This window comes from Hyla sarda, chromosome 2 (genome assembly GCF_029499605.1).
Source record: "Hyla sarda isolate aHylSar1 chromosome 2, aHylSar1.hap1, whole genome shotgun sequence".
In the NCBI taxonomy this organism is placed as follows: Eukaryota; Metazoa; Chordata; class Amphibia; order Anura; family Hylidae; genus Hyla; species Hyla sarda.
In genome coordinates, this window is record NC_079190.1 from 310,994,175 (window position 1) to 311,011,214 (window position 17,040).

Below are 17,040 nucleotides of genomic sequence, written 5' to 3' on the forward strand. Positions count from 1 at the left end.
TGTCCGCTACCAGCCCAGCGACCCTCCGGGAATGCCTAAATCCCAGAAAAGTCAGGTCGACGTGGCTAAATTCTTTGTTAAGAGAGCAGACCGGTCCCCGGCCAGGTCACTCAAGATGGCACCAGAGCCCGCCTCGCACTGCAACTCCGAGGAGGAGACGAGGCCAGACAGCGATTCCGATGATGGGGGATCTGCGACCCTGACTCCCGCTTTCCTCAAATCGTTTATGACGAAAGCCTGAAACTGGTACGTGCCGACCTAGCTGAAATTAAGTCTGAGGTACGCGCCATTGGCTTCCGTACAGAAGCACTAGAAGCTGCCTGTGCTGACCTCACCACGCACTCGGCGGCCATGGTTGAACGAGCCGAGGTCTTGGAGACTCATGTCAATAATGCACTCACCTTAATAGAGGACCAAGAGAATAGGAGCCGGGGAAGAAACATAAGATTCAAGGGCCTGCCGGAGTCATGGGCATCTGACTCGCTGCCTAGTATTGCGAGAGAAATCTTCGGAGGTCTCTTGGGAGCTGAAAGGGCTTCGGGCATCGTCATAGAACGCATACACAGGGCCCTGCGACCTAAACCCACTGAACAACCCAGGGATGTTATATGCGGACTCTTTTCTTATGTGGATACCACGGCTATTCTACAGGCAGCAAGGGAGCAGAGACCTATTCACTATGGCAAAGATGAGGTGGCGTTGTATCAAGATATCGCCCCACCACACTAATGAAAAGGCGCATAATGCGTCCTTTTCTTGAGAAACTCAGAGTCAAGGGTCTCCCATACGCATGGTTATTCCCCATGCTTACACCGGTCGTGATGGACTTTAGCATGTTTATTAGCTATTGGTCCATCGCTCCCATATGTCGATCATAGACAATGTATAATGCTCTGATTGATTGTTTGATGCTCTTTGAAATTTGATGGTTTACTGTTATGTGTCTCCCCTCCCGTTACCCTCCCTTTCGGCTACCCTTTCCTCTTCCCCCCTTTTAACCCTCCTGCCTTTTTCATCCCTATTGTACGCCCTCATACACGTCCCTCCTTTCACTCTCTCCCCCTGCGTATATACCTCCTGATGTGTCTCATTCTACTTGAGTCACACAATGCCATCGGATCTCAGATGCCTGCTTACATTGTTATAGTTTGGTTATTCCTTCCTTTTACATTTACGGTCTCAAGCCTCTAGGTCTCTTTGCCATAGGTACTAGTTGGCCCCTCTGAAGTCCGCCGCTGGGCTGCGGACTGCTGATACCAATGTCCACCCAACTATTAAGAATTGTGGTGTGGGGAGGTGCGCCACAGGTCAGATTACCCTCCTTCCCCCACCTCTTGACACTTTGCTCTGGATTTTATTAGTTTGTCAATACTGTCTGCTCACCCTTGCCGTACCTTGCCCCCTGTGTCCCCTCCTAACTAGGGGGGAATTCTCTTGTTTACCCGACCTTAGCTCCCACTCCACTCCATACAGTCCTTAGTCCCCTTATACCCTCATCCCTCTTTACTATTTCCCCAATCCTCTGTCCTCTTTTTTTCCCCTCTCCCCCTCTTCCCTCTCTCTTTGGTTTCACCTTTGTTTCCTTCTCCTCCTCCACTCCGCCCTCTCCTCTGTACATTCCTTCCCTGCTTCTTCCTCTCCCCCTTCTTTTCCTCCTCTTTCTCTTTTTTCTATCTTTCTGGTGTTCAGTAACTCTCATCCTCACCTCGCTGTTTGTTTCTTCTTCCTTTCTGTCTTAGATCTCTCCCAGAGCTGTCATTATGGCAACTATGTCATGTGTATCCTTCAATGTGAGGGGCATGCAGACTCCCAACAAACGGAACCATGTGCTCTCTGTAGTAAAGAAGCTTCACCCGACAGTGTTATCCCTGCAAGAAACCCATTTCAAACGTGAAAAAATTCCTAAATTGCCCAATAAACACTTCCCTAACTGGTTTCACGCCTGCCACACTACCTTAGCATCTAAAGGTGTCTCAATCGCCATTCATAAACACGCACTGCTCAGGGTGCCTCAGCAGTATTCAGATGATGAAGGGAGAGTTCTCTTCCTTAGAGTGCTGCTGTACAATTCCAAATTCACCCTTGCGAACATATATGCACAGAAGCATGCTCAGGTCCCGTGGCTGCTACAGGTTTTAGATGACCTGAGATTATTTGCAGACGGACCCATAATTCCTGGGGGTGACCTAAATGTTACATTGAATCCGTCCCTTGACACATCTGCCTTAAATCCCTCCATCTCTAATCGAGCGTTAGCATGCTTACGTACTAAACTCTCTGATTTATCTCTAATAGACGCCTGGAGAACACGGAATTCCACGGTCAGGGACTACTTGCACTACTGCCGCTGCTCACAACTCTCATCAGAGGCTGGATTACCTACTTCTGCACTCTTCTCTGCTGCCATCTCTCACAACTGCAGGTATTGATGTGACCTCAATCTCTGACCATGCCCCTGTCTTCCTCTCACTTCTCACCACTGCTTCTTCTGTCAAAGCCACCCGTTGGCGTCTGAATGAGCACATTCTGGAAAACCCGCAGGCGAGGGCTGATGTCGAGTCACATTTGGTTTCTTTTTTTTTAGACCAATGTCGACTCCGGTCCATCTGTCCCTCTAGTTTGGGAGTCCCATAAGGCTTACATCAGGGGTATTTTTATATCCTGGGGTACTAAATTGAAAAGGGCTTACCAGAAAGAAATAGACTCACTACTAGGACAAATTGCCTTGATGGAAAGGGTCCACAAACATCAAGGAGCTCAGATACTCAGAAAGAGTTAGTCTCTCTTAGGGAGCAAAAAAGCAAAGGTGAAGCAACATATTTGTGTAATCAAGAGAGCGGATGGTTCCCTCGGCACCACCACACCTGACATTGCTGTAGCCTTCCAACAATTTTATTTGAATCTGTATAACCTCAGCGATGATTCTTCAGGATTGACCAGTGATACGAGAGCATCACTGATTGGTAAATTTTTAGAGGACCTTTCACTCCCCCGAGTAGATGAGAGCATGGCAGCCACCCTCCTCGAGCCTATTTCCCCGGAGGAGGTGGGGAGAGTTTTATCCTCATTTCCCCCAGGGAAGAGCCCGGGCCCCGACGGCCTACCCCTTTCGTATTATAAGAAGTTTCGGACTATAATATTGCCCCACCTGACTAGCTGGTGCTCCTCTCTCTTTACTGGTGCTCAGTTGCCCACACAATCCCTTGAAGCGCATATCACTTTGATAGCGAAGGAGGGCAGGGACCCGACTGATTGTGGGAGCTTTCGCCCAATATCGCTCTTAAATCTCGACCTCAAACTATGGGCTAAACTCCTCTCCTTGAGGATCAAAAAACTACTACCCCATCTAATAGGGGAAGAACAGGTCGGTTTTGTCCCAGGGAGAGAGGGCTGCACGAATACTTACCATTTCACATGCGCAATCTTCCATACTGTCGTTGGCCCTTCTCGGAGTTGACGCCGAGAAGGCATTTGACAGAGTTAATTGGCAATATATGATGGCAGTCCTAAGATGCTTTCAGTTCCCCGAGCCCTTCATAAATGCCGTTATGACGCGGTATTCGACCCCCTCTGCCTCCCTCCTGGTGAACGATTCAATATCCCCCTCCTTTCGCATATCGAACGGAACCAGGCAGGGATGCCCCCTTTCCCCCACGTTGTTCATCTTGGTGATGGAGACGCTTCTCCAGAAGACACGTCAACTCTCTTCCATTAGGGGCTTCCACACCCCCACGGGGAACTAAAGGTTCTAGCTTTCGCAGATGACTTATTGTTTCTACTTTCGGACCCCTTAGGTAGCTTACCCCCACTGATGCAGCTCTTTACTGAGTTCGGGACTGTCTCCAACTTTAAGATAAACGTAACAAAATCTGAACTGCTCAATGTCACCTGACCCCTGAGAGCGCTAGTCTGCGTATGCAATCTCAATTCAAATGGGCAACTACACACATCAAATATCTAGGGGTGAACATACCTACCAACATGGGAGCCTTGTATAAATTAAACTATGAACCGTTACTGACGGACATCGTGAACATATTGCACGAATATGACCTTCCCCTAATCTCATGGATAGGTAGACGAAATGTAATCCACTGTTATGTCTTGCCTAAAATCACCTATAAACTTACTATGTTACCAGTGGCGCTACCCGAGACGTTTTTCCTCTCCATCAAGTCTATCTTTTCCAAATACCTTTGGAGACAGAAGAAGCCTCGCATGTCACACAGCTTACTCATACGCCCAAAACGGGAGGGTGGCATAGGGTTACCAGATGTCCGCAGACTGTACAAATAAATTCAGCTCAAGCGTTGGGTCCATTTCTCCCGCTTGACATGCCACTTGCGACTGCAAGAAAACCACTTCAAAATCTTGACTCGCTGGTACAAGGTACCTGAATTCCTACACGCACATGGTCTCTCTGAATCGAACCTTTGTTGGAGATGCAATGCGCACATTTGCTCACATGCACACATTTGGTGGCAATGCCCTCAGATTGTGCCCTTTTGGAACGAAGTGGAAACTGTGCTCTCCACGCTTTTAGACACGACCATACAACTCTCTACTGAGGGGGTCCTATTGGGATGCCCATCCATCTCGTATGTTCCCTCTTCTGACCTGTTAGTGACCCACCTCCTGGCTGCGGCTAAGAGCCTAATACCAATCAACTGGCTTTGGCCAATCCCTCCCTCCAGACAAGACTGGCTCACCAAGGTTGCCAAGATATGCAGATTAGAGGAAAGGTCCAGTAGAATTAATAGAACCCATGACTCCTTTCTCAAGATCTGGCAACCCTGGTTAGATTTGGACCTGGCTACCCTTGGAAGTGGATCCCCACCCTGACTCTTTTTGCCTCCACCTGTAACCCCCTGACATTTCATCGTCGCCCTCTTACTTTTCTGTGCTGCCTTCTCTTGCTGTACTGCTACCTGCCTCTTCTGGACTTGCTGAACATCGACCCACTTTTTCTCTTCTATTTTTCTTTCTTCTTTTCGCTCTTTTTCCTTCCTTACTTCCTTCTCCTCTTCACGCTCATCCTTCCACTCATACCCCTCTTATTCCCTCCTTCCTCACCCCCCCTTGATATTACTCCTCTCCCTATCGTTCCATGTTCTCTCCCCTGCTCCACCTATATCCCCTCTCTTCCCCCCGTCCCTATATTTCTACTTCTTTATTGCCATAGTTCTCTACTCTTTTCCTCTCCTCCTTAGGTGCACCTCTCCCCCCCCCCTCCCCATGCCTTCATCTCCTTCCGTGTTAAGGTCCAAATCTAGTTTTATCACCACTACTTCCTTCTATCCCCACACTGAGTGTAGTGCTGCACTCCCCCAGTACTCCTCCTCAGTTCAGACAACTTTTTCATTCCCAGTGAGCAATATTGTGTCAGATTGGATAAAGATGCACCTCCCCTTCAGTGTCAGATTATGATATTGTATGTATATGTTACTTCTTATTTTTGTTGCTTGTGCTTGTTACTGAAAATTATGGGCAATGCATTCTACCCCACCTGCGAGTGGGATGGACTGTCAGTTCTATGTTTCTGTGTCACTATATGCTCAATAAAAATTATAGTTGAGAAAAAAAAGATTTACAGACTGGGAAGGGGCGTTACCCAGCAGACGTGATATCATCTGAAGCCATACAGAGGAAAACTTCCTCACTCTGCTACACACAGCCCAGAGTAGTTCAGTGTGTGAGATGAGCTATGATTGGCTAAGGCTGCACCCCCCCCCCCCCCCGAGCACTCCAGACTGCATTTCCTGAATTTGGACTTCTGCCAGCCAGCAGGAGTCCAAAGTCTGTGCAAGAGAAGGGGGGAAATGTGTTCTGGACAAGTAAGGAAACACCTAGTGGTAGCTTTTTTTTTTTTTAAACACAAATAAAACCTAGAAAACTTCATTTTTTTTTAAACAAAGTATATTAGAAATGTTTTAATTACCAAAATGAGTGCATAGTTTTCATTAGAGTGCCCATTTAAAGCAAAACTGCAACAGATCTAGTGGAGGATACTGCCATGCAACTACAAGGTCAGATAAAACTTGACAATATTCCACTTTACTAGACAATTGTAAGGTTTGCCTACAGGAATGCCCAAACCTGATAAAACACCATAGCTAAGCCTACATAGCAATTTTAGTTGCAAGGGAATTGTGATCGACAAGTGTGATCACAGCCCACTTGTGGATTGTAACATGACTTCATTTAATTACATTAGCTGCAATGCAGCACAATTACTGCAGTATGACACAGTGCTCTTTGGTCATGACTAGAGATGAGCGAACTTACAGTATATTCGATTCGTCATGAACTTCTCGGCTTGGCAGCTGATGACTTATCCTGCATAAATTAGTTCAGCTTTCAGGTGCTCCCGTGGGCTGGAAAAGGTGGATACAGTCCTAGAAGACTCATTCCTAGGACTGTATCCACCTTTTCCAGCCCACCGGAGCACCTGAAAGCTGAACTAATTTATGCAGGATAAGCCATCAACTGCCGAGCCGAGAAGTTCGTGACGAATCAAATTTACTGTAAGTTCGCTCATCTCTAGTCATGACCTGTGTGAAACTTCCCCTCCCATTTCGTTCCATAGTTTCTTATATTTGTGTGTACTATTGGTCTATGCAAAGTTTGCATATTAAAGTGCATTTGTCACTTGTAATTGGTGACAAAGTCTTGTAGGGGTTAAAGTGGTTGTTTGGAAGATTTTCATCCAAAATTAAGCATTACCTGAAACATGTTTCAGCTTATTCCTTGCTCACAATCCATAGTGTCCAAAAATTTGCTCTCTGCAATACCCATATGCTGCCAGCACCCAGAGAAAAATCTGTTCATTTCCTTGTTCATGGATGCTACCATGCGCAGCCTAAGGGTACGTTCACACGCGCCGATTTTTTAGCGGGTTTTCCGCTGTGTATTTGAAAGTGGGCGGGCTCTTCTCAGCTGTCCGCAGCCGATTTTCCGCGGCGGAATGTACACTGCGGAAAATCCGTCGCAAGCCCCATTGAAGTCAGTAGGGACTGTGGCGGATTTTCCGCAGCGTAAATTCTACCACGGAAAATCTGCTGCGGACAGCCGGTAAAGAGCCCGCCAACTTTCAAATATGCAGCAGAAAACCCGCTAACAAATGTGCGTGTGTGAACGTACCCTAATAGTACATTTCCCATAATTCCAAGGTTGTATATCCTGCATGTTAGAAGCCACCCTGCTTGGATTCCCAAAGACCACTATAACCATAAGTTATTACCGCACGACATACCCTTCCACAAGAAGCAGTTCACAGCTAATTATTTCTGAGCACGTCCACTTAATATGCAGTGGGCTTGGCACAATAGCAGAGCGATCACGTGACTGCAGGCTCTTATTTCACTAGGATGAATGAGTAAAAAAAATGAATATTCATATGAAGGGCTGGCATTGTGCGGCATAGAGAGGAGACAGGGAAGCTCTGCAAACAGGCTCCCTGCCTCCAGAGCTGTAGAAATACAGCAACTGAGGGCAATAACTTCTTAACCACCGCACTGATTTCTGTAAGTTATACCTGGTCTTACTCCAGTTCCCCCACACTATAATCGAGTGTATTGGGTTTAGTGCGGTTAGTGAACAGTCTGCCAGTTTCCCTTTAAACTCCTTTACCTTGATCATCCGGCCTTTTGGTCTCAGCAGTAAGTAGTAGTTCATAAGGATTCTCCTCCTCCCGACCAACATGTATATTGCCATGGACCTTTTAGGAAAGAAAAAATAGGTAAATTTAAAGTTCACTCTCTTCTATACACACGGAATTAATTTGTTTGCTCCAGGACATGTTTTTTTTATTTTTGCAGCAGTATTCTTTCTAAACAAAAACTTTGGCCTTGAACAACCCTAATATATGGCTCATAGAGCCATAACATTACCAATCATGTGGCCAGATCCTTGGACATCAAGAAAGAGGAGATGGGCTGGACTTACCTGGGCTTTTGAGGTGCTGAGGTGCTGGGAAATGCTCCCTTGGCTTTTGAGCTTCATGAATCTAACATTAGTGTGAACATGTTTTCCACTAACCCATTTAAGCTACCGAATTTCTGCTGCAAAACATTTTGCCTCAAAAATTCCAAACTACAGACCCACATGCTAATTTTTTCAGCAGATATCCGCGTGGACTTCATTCTTGTCAATAGTGAAGGCAGAGATCCTGGTACCGATGGATTTTGATGGCAGCCGTCGCACTCCGAATATCCCAAAATAATGGTTTCGCTAATATAGACTGTTTTTTTTTTTAAATCAGATAATTTTTATTAAAGATTTTACAAACATTTTAAATCAACATACAGACAATAAACCCCACCCTCCCACTCAACCCACAAAGAAACAATCAGTCTCTACCCCTATACAGCGCATAACGCACGTTCAGTAAGCCAAAGTTTAATTAACCTTCAGACCCAATGGTTTGTCTCTCTCACACCACACTCTCAGAGCTGCAACAAACGGCCTCTACATGCCAACATTCCAGTAAAGCCACATAGAGAGGGTACAGAGAAGAACGCAAGAAGTAGAAAGAAAAGAGCCACACTCACAGAACTCCGTCAGGCAAACCAGCACCACATTCCGAAGACAGGTTTAGAATGTACAGTCTTCTAGAAATCAGTCGACGGGGGATCAAAGTGGTTCACCCAGGGTCCCCAGATACCATCAAATTTCCTAACAACTTTCCGCTTAACATATATCCCTTTCTCCAAGCGCACTATCTGCGCTATTCTTTTAACAAGATCAGCTACTCCCGGAGGAGACGGTCTGATCCAGAACTGCGCTATAAGTTTCCTGGCCTGATATAGCACACGTAAAATTCCCACTTCTCTCAAGGAGGGTTCCTGATCGCAGCCTATAAGGCCAAGGAGACACACCTTAGGAGCTGCACTCAATGTTACCCCATAAATGGTTTTAATAAGTCGTATCACATCATTCCAATATGCATGTAAGACAGGGCAAGCCCACATCATATGTAACAGGTGGGCCTCCAACTCACCACACCTGGGGCAGGAAGAGTCAGACCGAACACCAATGTTATGTAGGAATAGTGGGGTTTTATACACTCTATGCAAAAATAATAATTTTGATAGCCTATTAGATTCCGATAAAGACGGAGATGGGGCAAGAGAGAGCACTATAGTCCATTCCTCATCACTCAACCCGCCAAGGTCCCTCTCCCATTTTGCACGAACCGTCAAGGGGAAACGCTCATGGTAGAAATTTAAGAACTCACCGTATAGCCAAGATATGATACCAGCAGACTCCCGTTTTGTAACCTAGGACCCTGTTAGACTGTACCTCCATCAGCCGTAGCCGATTCTGAGTTTCATACACATGACGGAGTTGCAGGTATCTGTAAAATGAGGAGCGCGGTAAAACAAACTCCTCCTGCAAATCCTCAGAAGATCTTACAACCCCCTGTACAGCTAGCTTCCCCAGTTCACACAATCCCCTCCTCTCCCAATAACCAGCATCCGCGAAGGAGGAAAAAAATGGCAAGCTCGGGTTACGCCACAGCGGTGTATGCGATAAATAACTCGTGATACCTAGTAGCTTGTGTGCATGGCCCCAGAGCCTACAGAGGAGCAGGGTAGTGGGAGAGGAGTCAGGAGGTCTGGTCAGGGCTCCAATTTCAAGAATGAGTAGCGGCACCCTCCCCCCATGTTTAGCCATAAATAAACGACCTGTAGGCCCCAATAAAGACTTTTCCGCCCACCCTCTTAACTGATGAAGTTGCGAGGCGAGATAGTACAGCCAGGGATTAGGCAGCGCCAGCCCACCCGAAGATTTAGCCCTTTGCAATGTTTCAAGTTTGATCCGGGCAGTCCCCCCCCCCCCCATACTAATTGTCTAAAAAGTCGCTGTATTCTGTGAAAGTAAATCTTTGCTATCCACACAGGGGAGTTCTGCAGCACATATAGCAACTGCGGCATAAGGACCATTTTTGTTAGATTAGTCCGGCCAACCACCGAAATCGGTAATTTACACCAGACAGCTACCTTTTGTGAACTCTTGTCCAGCAAGGGTGTCAGGTTCCGGGATATAAAATCATGCAAAAATGGTGTGATGTTAATCCCTAAGTATTTAAATTCCTTAACCACCTGTATATGTGATATGGCTATCTGAGGAATATCAGGCAGGGCATCAAGGGGCATCAGAATCGACTTGTCCCAATTAATTAGAAGGCCAGAGTAGGCACCAAACTCCGAGATAATAGACATAGCAGGAGACAGGGAACGAGCAGTATCACCCAGGAATAACAACATGTCATCTGCGCCACCCTCTCGTCCATGGAGCCGTATCGAAACCCAATTAGATCAGGGGAGGCCCGCAGGATACATGCCAGTGGCTCTATAGCTAATGCAAAGAGCAGAGGCGACAGGGGACACCCCTGTCGAGTGCCCCTCTGTAGTTCAAATGAAGGGGACAACCTACCATTGACCCGGAGGCGGGCAGTCGGACGTTGGTAGAGTAGTTTAACATAAGTAAGGAATCTAGGTCCAAACCCCATAGCCTCCATAACCCTCCACAGATAGTTCCATTCGACGCTATCAAATGCTTTGGCAGCGTCCAATGAAAAAGTTGATCTTGCTCCCGCGCCCTCCTGAGTCATCTGCAAGTTAAGGTACACTCTCCTAATGTTGTCAACCGTGGACTTACCCGGCATAAAGCCTGTCTGATCACCATGGACTAGAGAAAGCACCACCCCAGCAAGTCTGTTAGCGAGTACCCGGGCCAGCAGCTTCACATCGGCACACAACAATGAGATCGGTCTATAAGAACCCGCAGATAAGGGGTCCTTTCCAGGTTTAGGTAATAGTACTACAGTGGCCTCCAACATGGACTGGGGTAACGAGCCATCTAAAGCCGCCGACTCGACCACTCACAACAACTGGGGGAGGAGTATCCCGGAGAATTTTTTATACACCTCACTCGGAAGGCCATCTGGACCTGGGTCTTTTTCATTGGCAGCATCTTTCAAAGCAAATTCCAGTTCCTCCAGAGAGACTGGCGAGTCTGGCCCGTCCCTCTGCTTCCGGAGAAAGGGAAGGTAGCGATGCCCTACTCACATAGTCCGCCAAGGCCTCCCCAGTACAAGAGACCTTGGTAGAGTACGCATCTTTGTAAAAATCTACCATCACACCCAAAATATCCTCAGCCGCCACAACTTCCCTCCCCGGCTATCTCTCAAACAACCAATGTAAGTAACTCCCTGTTGGGCCCTAGCTATGGAGGCCAATCATTTACCGGTACTTTCACCACACTCGAAGTAGCGCTGCTTAGTGAAAAACCTCTTATGTTCCGCAGCATCCTCTAAATATTTAGTATATGCTCCTTGCGCCCTGAGCCACACTTCCTTCATCCTAGAGGTAGGGTCCAGAACAATATAAGCCTCAGCTTCCGTAACAGACAATCTCAGCCTCTCCCCCCTCTCTCTAGTAAATGACTTGTGAGCACTTATATCCCGAATAAACAATACACGCAGGAAAGCCTTCAGTGAGTCCCAAACCACGGAGACCGAAGCTGAACCATCATTACGGGCAACATAATCGCTGATTCCACACCAACAATCTCTGCCGTAGACAGCAATTGCAACCAGAACGGGTTCAGTCTCCATAGCGGGCGCACCCCTATAGATCAATTCTTAAACAAATAGGGGAATGATCTGACAACCCCCTAGCCAGATATTCAACCTCTCTAACCAGGCTAGCCATATCACCGTCCCCAACGGCCAAATCTATCCTAGATAAGGTACCATGCATAGCCGAGTAACAGGAAAACTGGTTAGTACTATAATTGCGCAGGCGCCATAAATCAATTAAGCCAACTTCCATCCACAACTTTGCTAGGCTAGTTGGTCTAGAGGGGCCCGAGACCCCCAAAACTTATCCTTAGAAGCATCTAACACCTGGTTAAAGTCACCACACACAAGTACAGGGGCCACCAGGAGTCCTGATACTACGGTCAGAATACGTTGCACTACATCTCCAGTATAAGGGGGGGGGGGGATATATGCTTCTACCATTATAAGCAGTCGGTGAGATACTTCACATAGCACACAGACAAATCTGCCATCAGGGTCAATGCTAGAGGAGACAGTCTTAAACGGAATAGATTTATGAACGAATATACTAACCCCTCTTGCATGAGAAGAGAAGGTAGAATGGAAAGAGTGCCCGTCCCAAGCCCTGTTAAGGACAGAGGTGGTGTCTGCCGTCAAATGAGTTTCCGTGAGGCAGAGTATAGCCGGATGAAAGTGTCGCACCGAGTTAAGGACTGCATAACGCTTTGTCACATCACCCAACCCCCCGACATTCCATCCTATAAAATTAAAAGCCGCCATCAGGGACAATTGAACATAACAGGGGCGGGAATGTCACCACACAGACCGAGAGAGACCAACTGTATACTCACAGTACAACGAGAGTCATAGCATGCAGCAGCACAGGGAGAGACGGAAAACCAAACAAACAAACACCCCAAAACACAACATAAAGGCCGCCACACAAGTCGCCATGTCACACGGCACCCAGGGGCGCTAGTATACCCACACCACTCATAACCAGACTTACTCAAATAAATCAGCAGGATAACCTCAGCAGAGTGAGAGCATATAGCAGGCATACAAACAGCCAACCAGACACAGTTACACCTCCCCTCCCATAAAGAAACAGACCTCCCCACCCCCACACCCCCCCCCCCCAAGAGTCCCACTGTAAATAACCATATCGACCCACTATGTAACTAGAAATAGAACAGTTATAACAAGCAGTGAAGGCCACTAACCGCCGGCCACAGTAATTCCCCCATGATGACATATACCACTATGTTTAAAAACATCAAATAATGACAATTAACAGTAGTACACGAGCAGCATGAGTTCATAGAGGAACAGTTCAGTCCGGATCAGTTCCCGGAGAGCCTCCCCTGGCCCTCCGGCGCAACTGTGGTTCATGGGAATCTAGCCATCGCACAGCAGCATCAACTCCCTCAAAAAAATGGGTGGTGCCCAAGGCAACCACCCGCAATCTGGCAGGATACAGCATGAAGTATTGTATATCCAGGGAGCGCAACCTTTTTTTAACATCCAGAAAGGAGGCACGCTTCTTTTACACCTCCGCCGAGAAGTCAGGAAAGAAAGAGATGACGTGATTGTCCACAGTCACAGGTTGTTTCTCTCTAGCCAATTTAAGTGTCAGATCTCTATCTCGGTAATGAAGAAGTTTCACCAGCATAGAACGGGGTGGGCCACCAGGGGGGGGGGAACGGTCTCGTGGGAACTCGGTGGGCCCACTCCACTGCAAATAGGGGGGTCAGGTTATCAGCTCCAAAGACCTCCGTAAGCCAGGATTCCATGTATTCATTTGGTGCGCGCCCCTCACATTTTTCAGGCAATCCCACTATGCGCACATTATTACGGCGTAAGCGGTTCTCCAAGTCATCCGTTTCAGCTTTGAGCAAGGCAATGTCCTGACTGTGTCTAGTAGAGTCCCGGACTAAAGGAACTACAGCATCCTCCACATCACTAATCCTTCCCTCTGCAGCAGAGGTACGGTCGGTTACTTTCTGCAGATCGTGTCTCATTAGGGATATATCCGTCTGCACAGTCCCCACCCGAGCTGTTAACAGAGAGAGGGTAGTATTGCATCTTTGAATTTCCGCAAATACATCAGCTAAGGCGGGCTCAGCAGGAGGCCTGTTGGGGGCAACATCCACCGCACCAGAGAGAGCAGGGGGGGTGCCAAAGAATCTACCCCAATGTCTTGTATGCCATGTGCATATTCCTCCAGAGGGTCCGGGGGGGTCCCCATAGGTACAATCGGCAGAGGGGCCTCCCTACGGTCAGGAGAGTCAGGGGACGGTGGTCTCAAGGCAAAGCGCTCCAGTTTGGCAGCTACCTCCTGCTGTATCGCCACCACACTTCTAGACTTAGTAGGCCCGCCCGCTCCTTGCTGCGAGGCACCAGCACCCTCTTTATTTCTCCTGACCATGCTGAAGATCAGATAATGTAATATAAAGAATACACAATGCCCTGAGAGGACAAACTCTGTCAACAGTCCAATATGGAAGACAGCCACAGAGTCCAGATGATAGATCCAGCAGTTTTGGAGGAGGGGAGGGGGGGGGGGGGGGGGGGGCAAGAAAGCTAGTTGAGTGAAGCTACACCAGGGGAGGAGAAGGGAGTATGGCAGTACCCCCAAAGTCACTCAGGTAGCACACAGTCCAACTCACATGACCCAAGTGAGGCACAGCACAGCAGCCTCAACTCTGCAGGACCCCTGCAGCTCCTCACTCCACGACACAGGGAGTCTCCAGCTGTTTTGGCAGGGCTGGCAGCGATGAAGGGGGGGAGGGGGGGGATCAGGCAGTGCACAGGGTATATCCGCACCAGGGGGGAAGAGGAGAGCAGGACAGCACCCCCAGATGCCCAGAGGCAGCACAGAGTCCAGGTCACAGTCCCCTGCAAGGTTCAATATAACAGCCCCTGCGCCACAGTCCGCCCGCAGCGCCTCAACCCGCAGCACAAGGGGTCTCCAGCTGTTGTCAAGATAATGTCTCTGGGGCGCCCTCCACCCTCCAAGATTCAAGCCACCGATTTCCCTCAGCAGGGCCAGCCACTTACTGAATTCAGCGCAGGGACCTCGGCAGGAGTCCCCACAGGATGGCTGTCTCCTCTCCACAGGACCACGCTTCCACCGATGCGTTCCTCCACAGCAGTGCAGCTTCCCCCTTCACACCAAGTCACCGAAGGCTCCGGAGGTTCCCGTCGTCAGCGTGCGTCCCCTCACAGCTGGAATCGCCTCCTCAGACACAGGAGCCTCAGACACAGGAGACCCGGAGCACTGCCCCCAAGATGGCGCCCAGGATCACGCGGCCGCCACAGAGAGGACCGCCGCAAGCTCCCGCCTCAGCTCTCTCGGACCCACCAGCGCTGGACAGGCAGGTAAGGGAACTCCGCAGCTGTAGACAGGCACGAGTAGGGGCTGCCGTAGGCTTCAAGGCCTAGATCTCCACCGGCAGCCGGGCCCTCTCCAAACTTCTCCCGAGCTCCAAATATCACCTTCACAGGGACCCCCCAGGCAGCAGGGGCCCCGCAGGACGGTGTAGCACCCAAAATCAATCAGGATGGGTAGGATATTTACAGGATTAAGAGCAGGATAGCAGGAGCTCACTCAACGCACGTCCACTCAGGCAGCCATCCAAGCCACGCCCCCAATATAGACTGTTTAATTGCATAGCATGTAACAGTATAAATAATCTAATCATTGCTTAGAACAGTCCCCTTTGGGCATAGAAGTGGCTTAATTTGGCATATAAATCCTTCACTGACATGGCTGTGAAATGCCGCCTCCATTTCATGTGAATCCTCTGGCTGTGCAGAGAGATTGGGTGTGGCATTTGATTATTGCAATCTAATAAGGCTGCTAATACTGTAGTTTACACAGGTGAACTTAGGTCAGTTGTATGGTGTCCATTTTAGGACATCGTCAGTCGTCAGCCATACCTCTGTCCTCCTTCAGGCAAAACAGCGTCCCGCCTCCTCCCTTGGACCGACCTCCGTCAGGCGTCAGCCCCAACTCCCTCCTCCCTCCTTTGTCATCCTAAAGTCTCTAATCCAAAACTCCGTCATCCCTCCGCCAAAAAAACCTTCCTGCCGTGTAGTAGAGCAGAGTCAGTGTCGGCTCTCTGCTATACGGGTTCTGCTGTACATGCTATTCAATGTCGGCTTTGCTATACAGTGCTGTGCAGCATCGGCTCTGCTACGCATCTAAGGGAGAATCATCTGAGGCATGACTGCGTTTTGGATGAGGGACTTTCGGATGAAGGACTTTCAGATGAGGGAGTTGTGGCTGAAGGATGACAGCGATTGGGGGGAGGGAGGAGGCGGGACACAGTTTCGCCTGAGTGAGGACGGAGTTGCGGCTGATGACTGACGGCAATTGGTCCGAGGGAGGAGGCGGGACGCTGTTTTGCCTGACGGAGGAACGGCTGATGACCGATGATGTCCTAAAATGGATACCATATGGTTGAGGTCAGGTCACAATGGGCTAAATTTATCAAAACTTGGGCAGTGAAACAGTAGAGCAGTTGCCCATGGCAAGCAATCAGATTCCAGCTTTCATTTTCAAAGGCCTTTTTAAAGATGAAGTGCCTCATATACTAAGAGTGTAGTTTTTTTTGTCTTTTTTTGTCCTCTTCAGTTTTGGTTAGTTATTTACTATTTTGTCTCAAGTTTTATTTATTTTTTTGGTGCATGAGGCTTTAATTTTGTCCACATTGGAAGGGACAAAAAAAAAAAGAGTGAATAAACAACAGTGGCTCTTCCAGTTTTTGAGCAACTGAGGAAAGAGACCACACCACAACAACCAGACAGAGGTGTCAGCTTAGAGCACTGTGGTCAGACTGAAAAAAAACAACTAAACATCTGTAGCATAGAACAGCGATAAGTTCTGGAATGATTATGATTTTTTAATAGAAGCAATTTACAAATCTGTTTAAAGGGGTATTCCGGGCAAAAACAGATAAGATGTTTGAATGAGGGGGCCCACTCCTGGGACCCCCCGCGATCTTCCTACAGCACCCGCAGTCTACACGGGGCTGCTTCTCCAGTTTCAGAAACCTCCGGGTTTCCGGGATTGGGGACGTGATGTCACACCATGCCCCCTCCATTCACGTCTATGGGAGGGGGCGTGACGATCACCATGCCCCCTCCCATAGACATGAATGGAGGGGGCATGGCGTGATGTCACATCATCAGTCCCGGAAACCCAGAGGTTTCCGAAACTGGAGACGCAGCCCCGCATAGAATGCGGGTGCTACAGGGAGATCGCGTGGGGGGGTCCCAGCAGCGGGCCCCCCACGATCATATATCTTATCCCCCATCCTTTGGATAGGGGATAAGATGTTTTTGCCTGAAATACCCCTTTAACTTTATGGAGCCAGTTGATAATTTGTGCTCCCCTGTAGTACACCTTTAAATTAGGGTGCCAAATGTGCTCTTTGAACCATGGCGATTTTAAGAAAGAACACACATTT

At 48.4% G+C, this 17,040-nt stretch overlaps 1 protein-coding gene across 11 annotated transcripts in view; it reads right to left on the minus strand.

The window, feature by feature from the left end:
- ANKS1A (ankyrin repeat and sterile alpha motif domain containing 1A) overlaps positions 1 to 17,040 on the minus strand; it is an 836,994-nt gene that overhangs the window by 447,789 nt on the left and 372,165 nt on the right. For all 11 annotated transcript variants that reach the window (XM_056557673.1, XM_056557674.1, XM_056557675.1 and 8 more), the window contains one exon: positions 7,630 to 7,717. In XM_056557673.1, the coding sequence (XP_056413648.1) occupies positions 7,630 to 7,717 (88 nt within the window). The remainder of the gene's footprint in view (positions 1 to 7,629; positions 7,718 to 17,040) is intronic.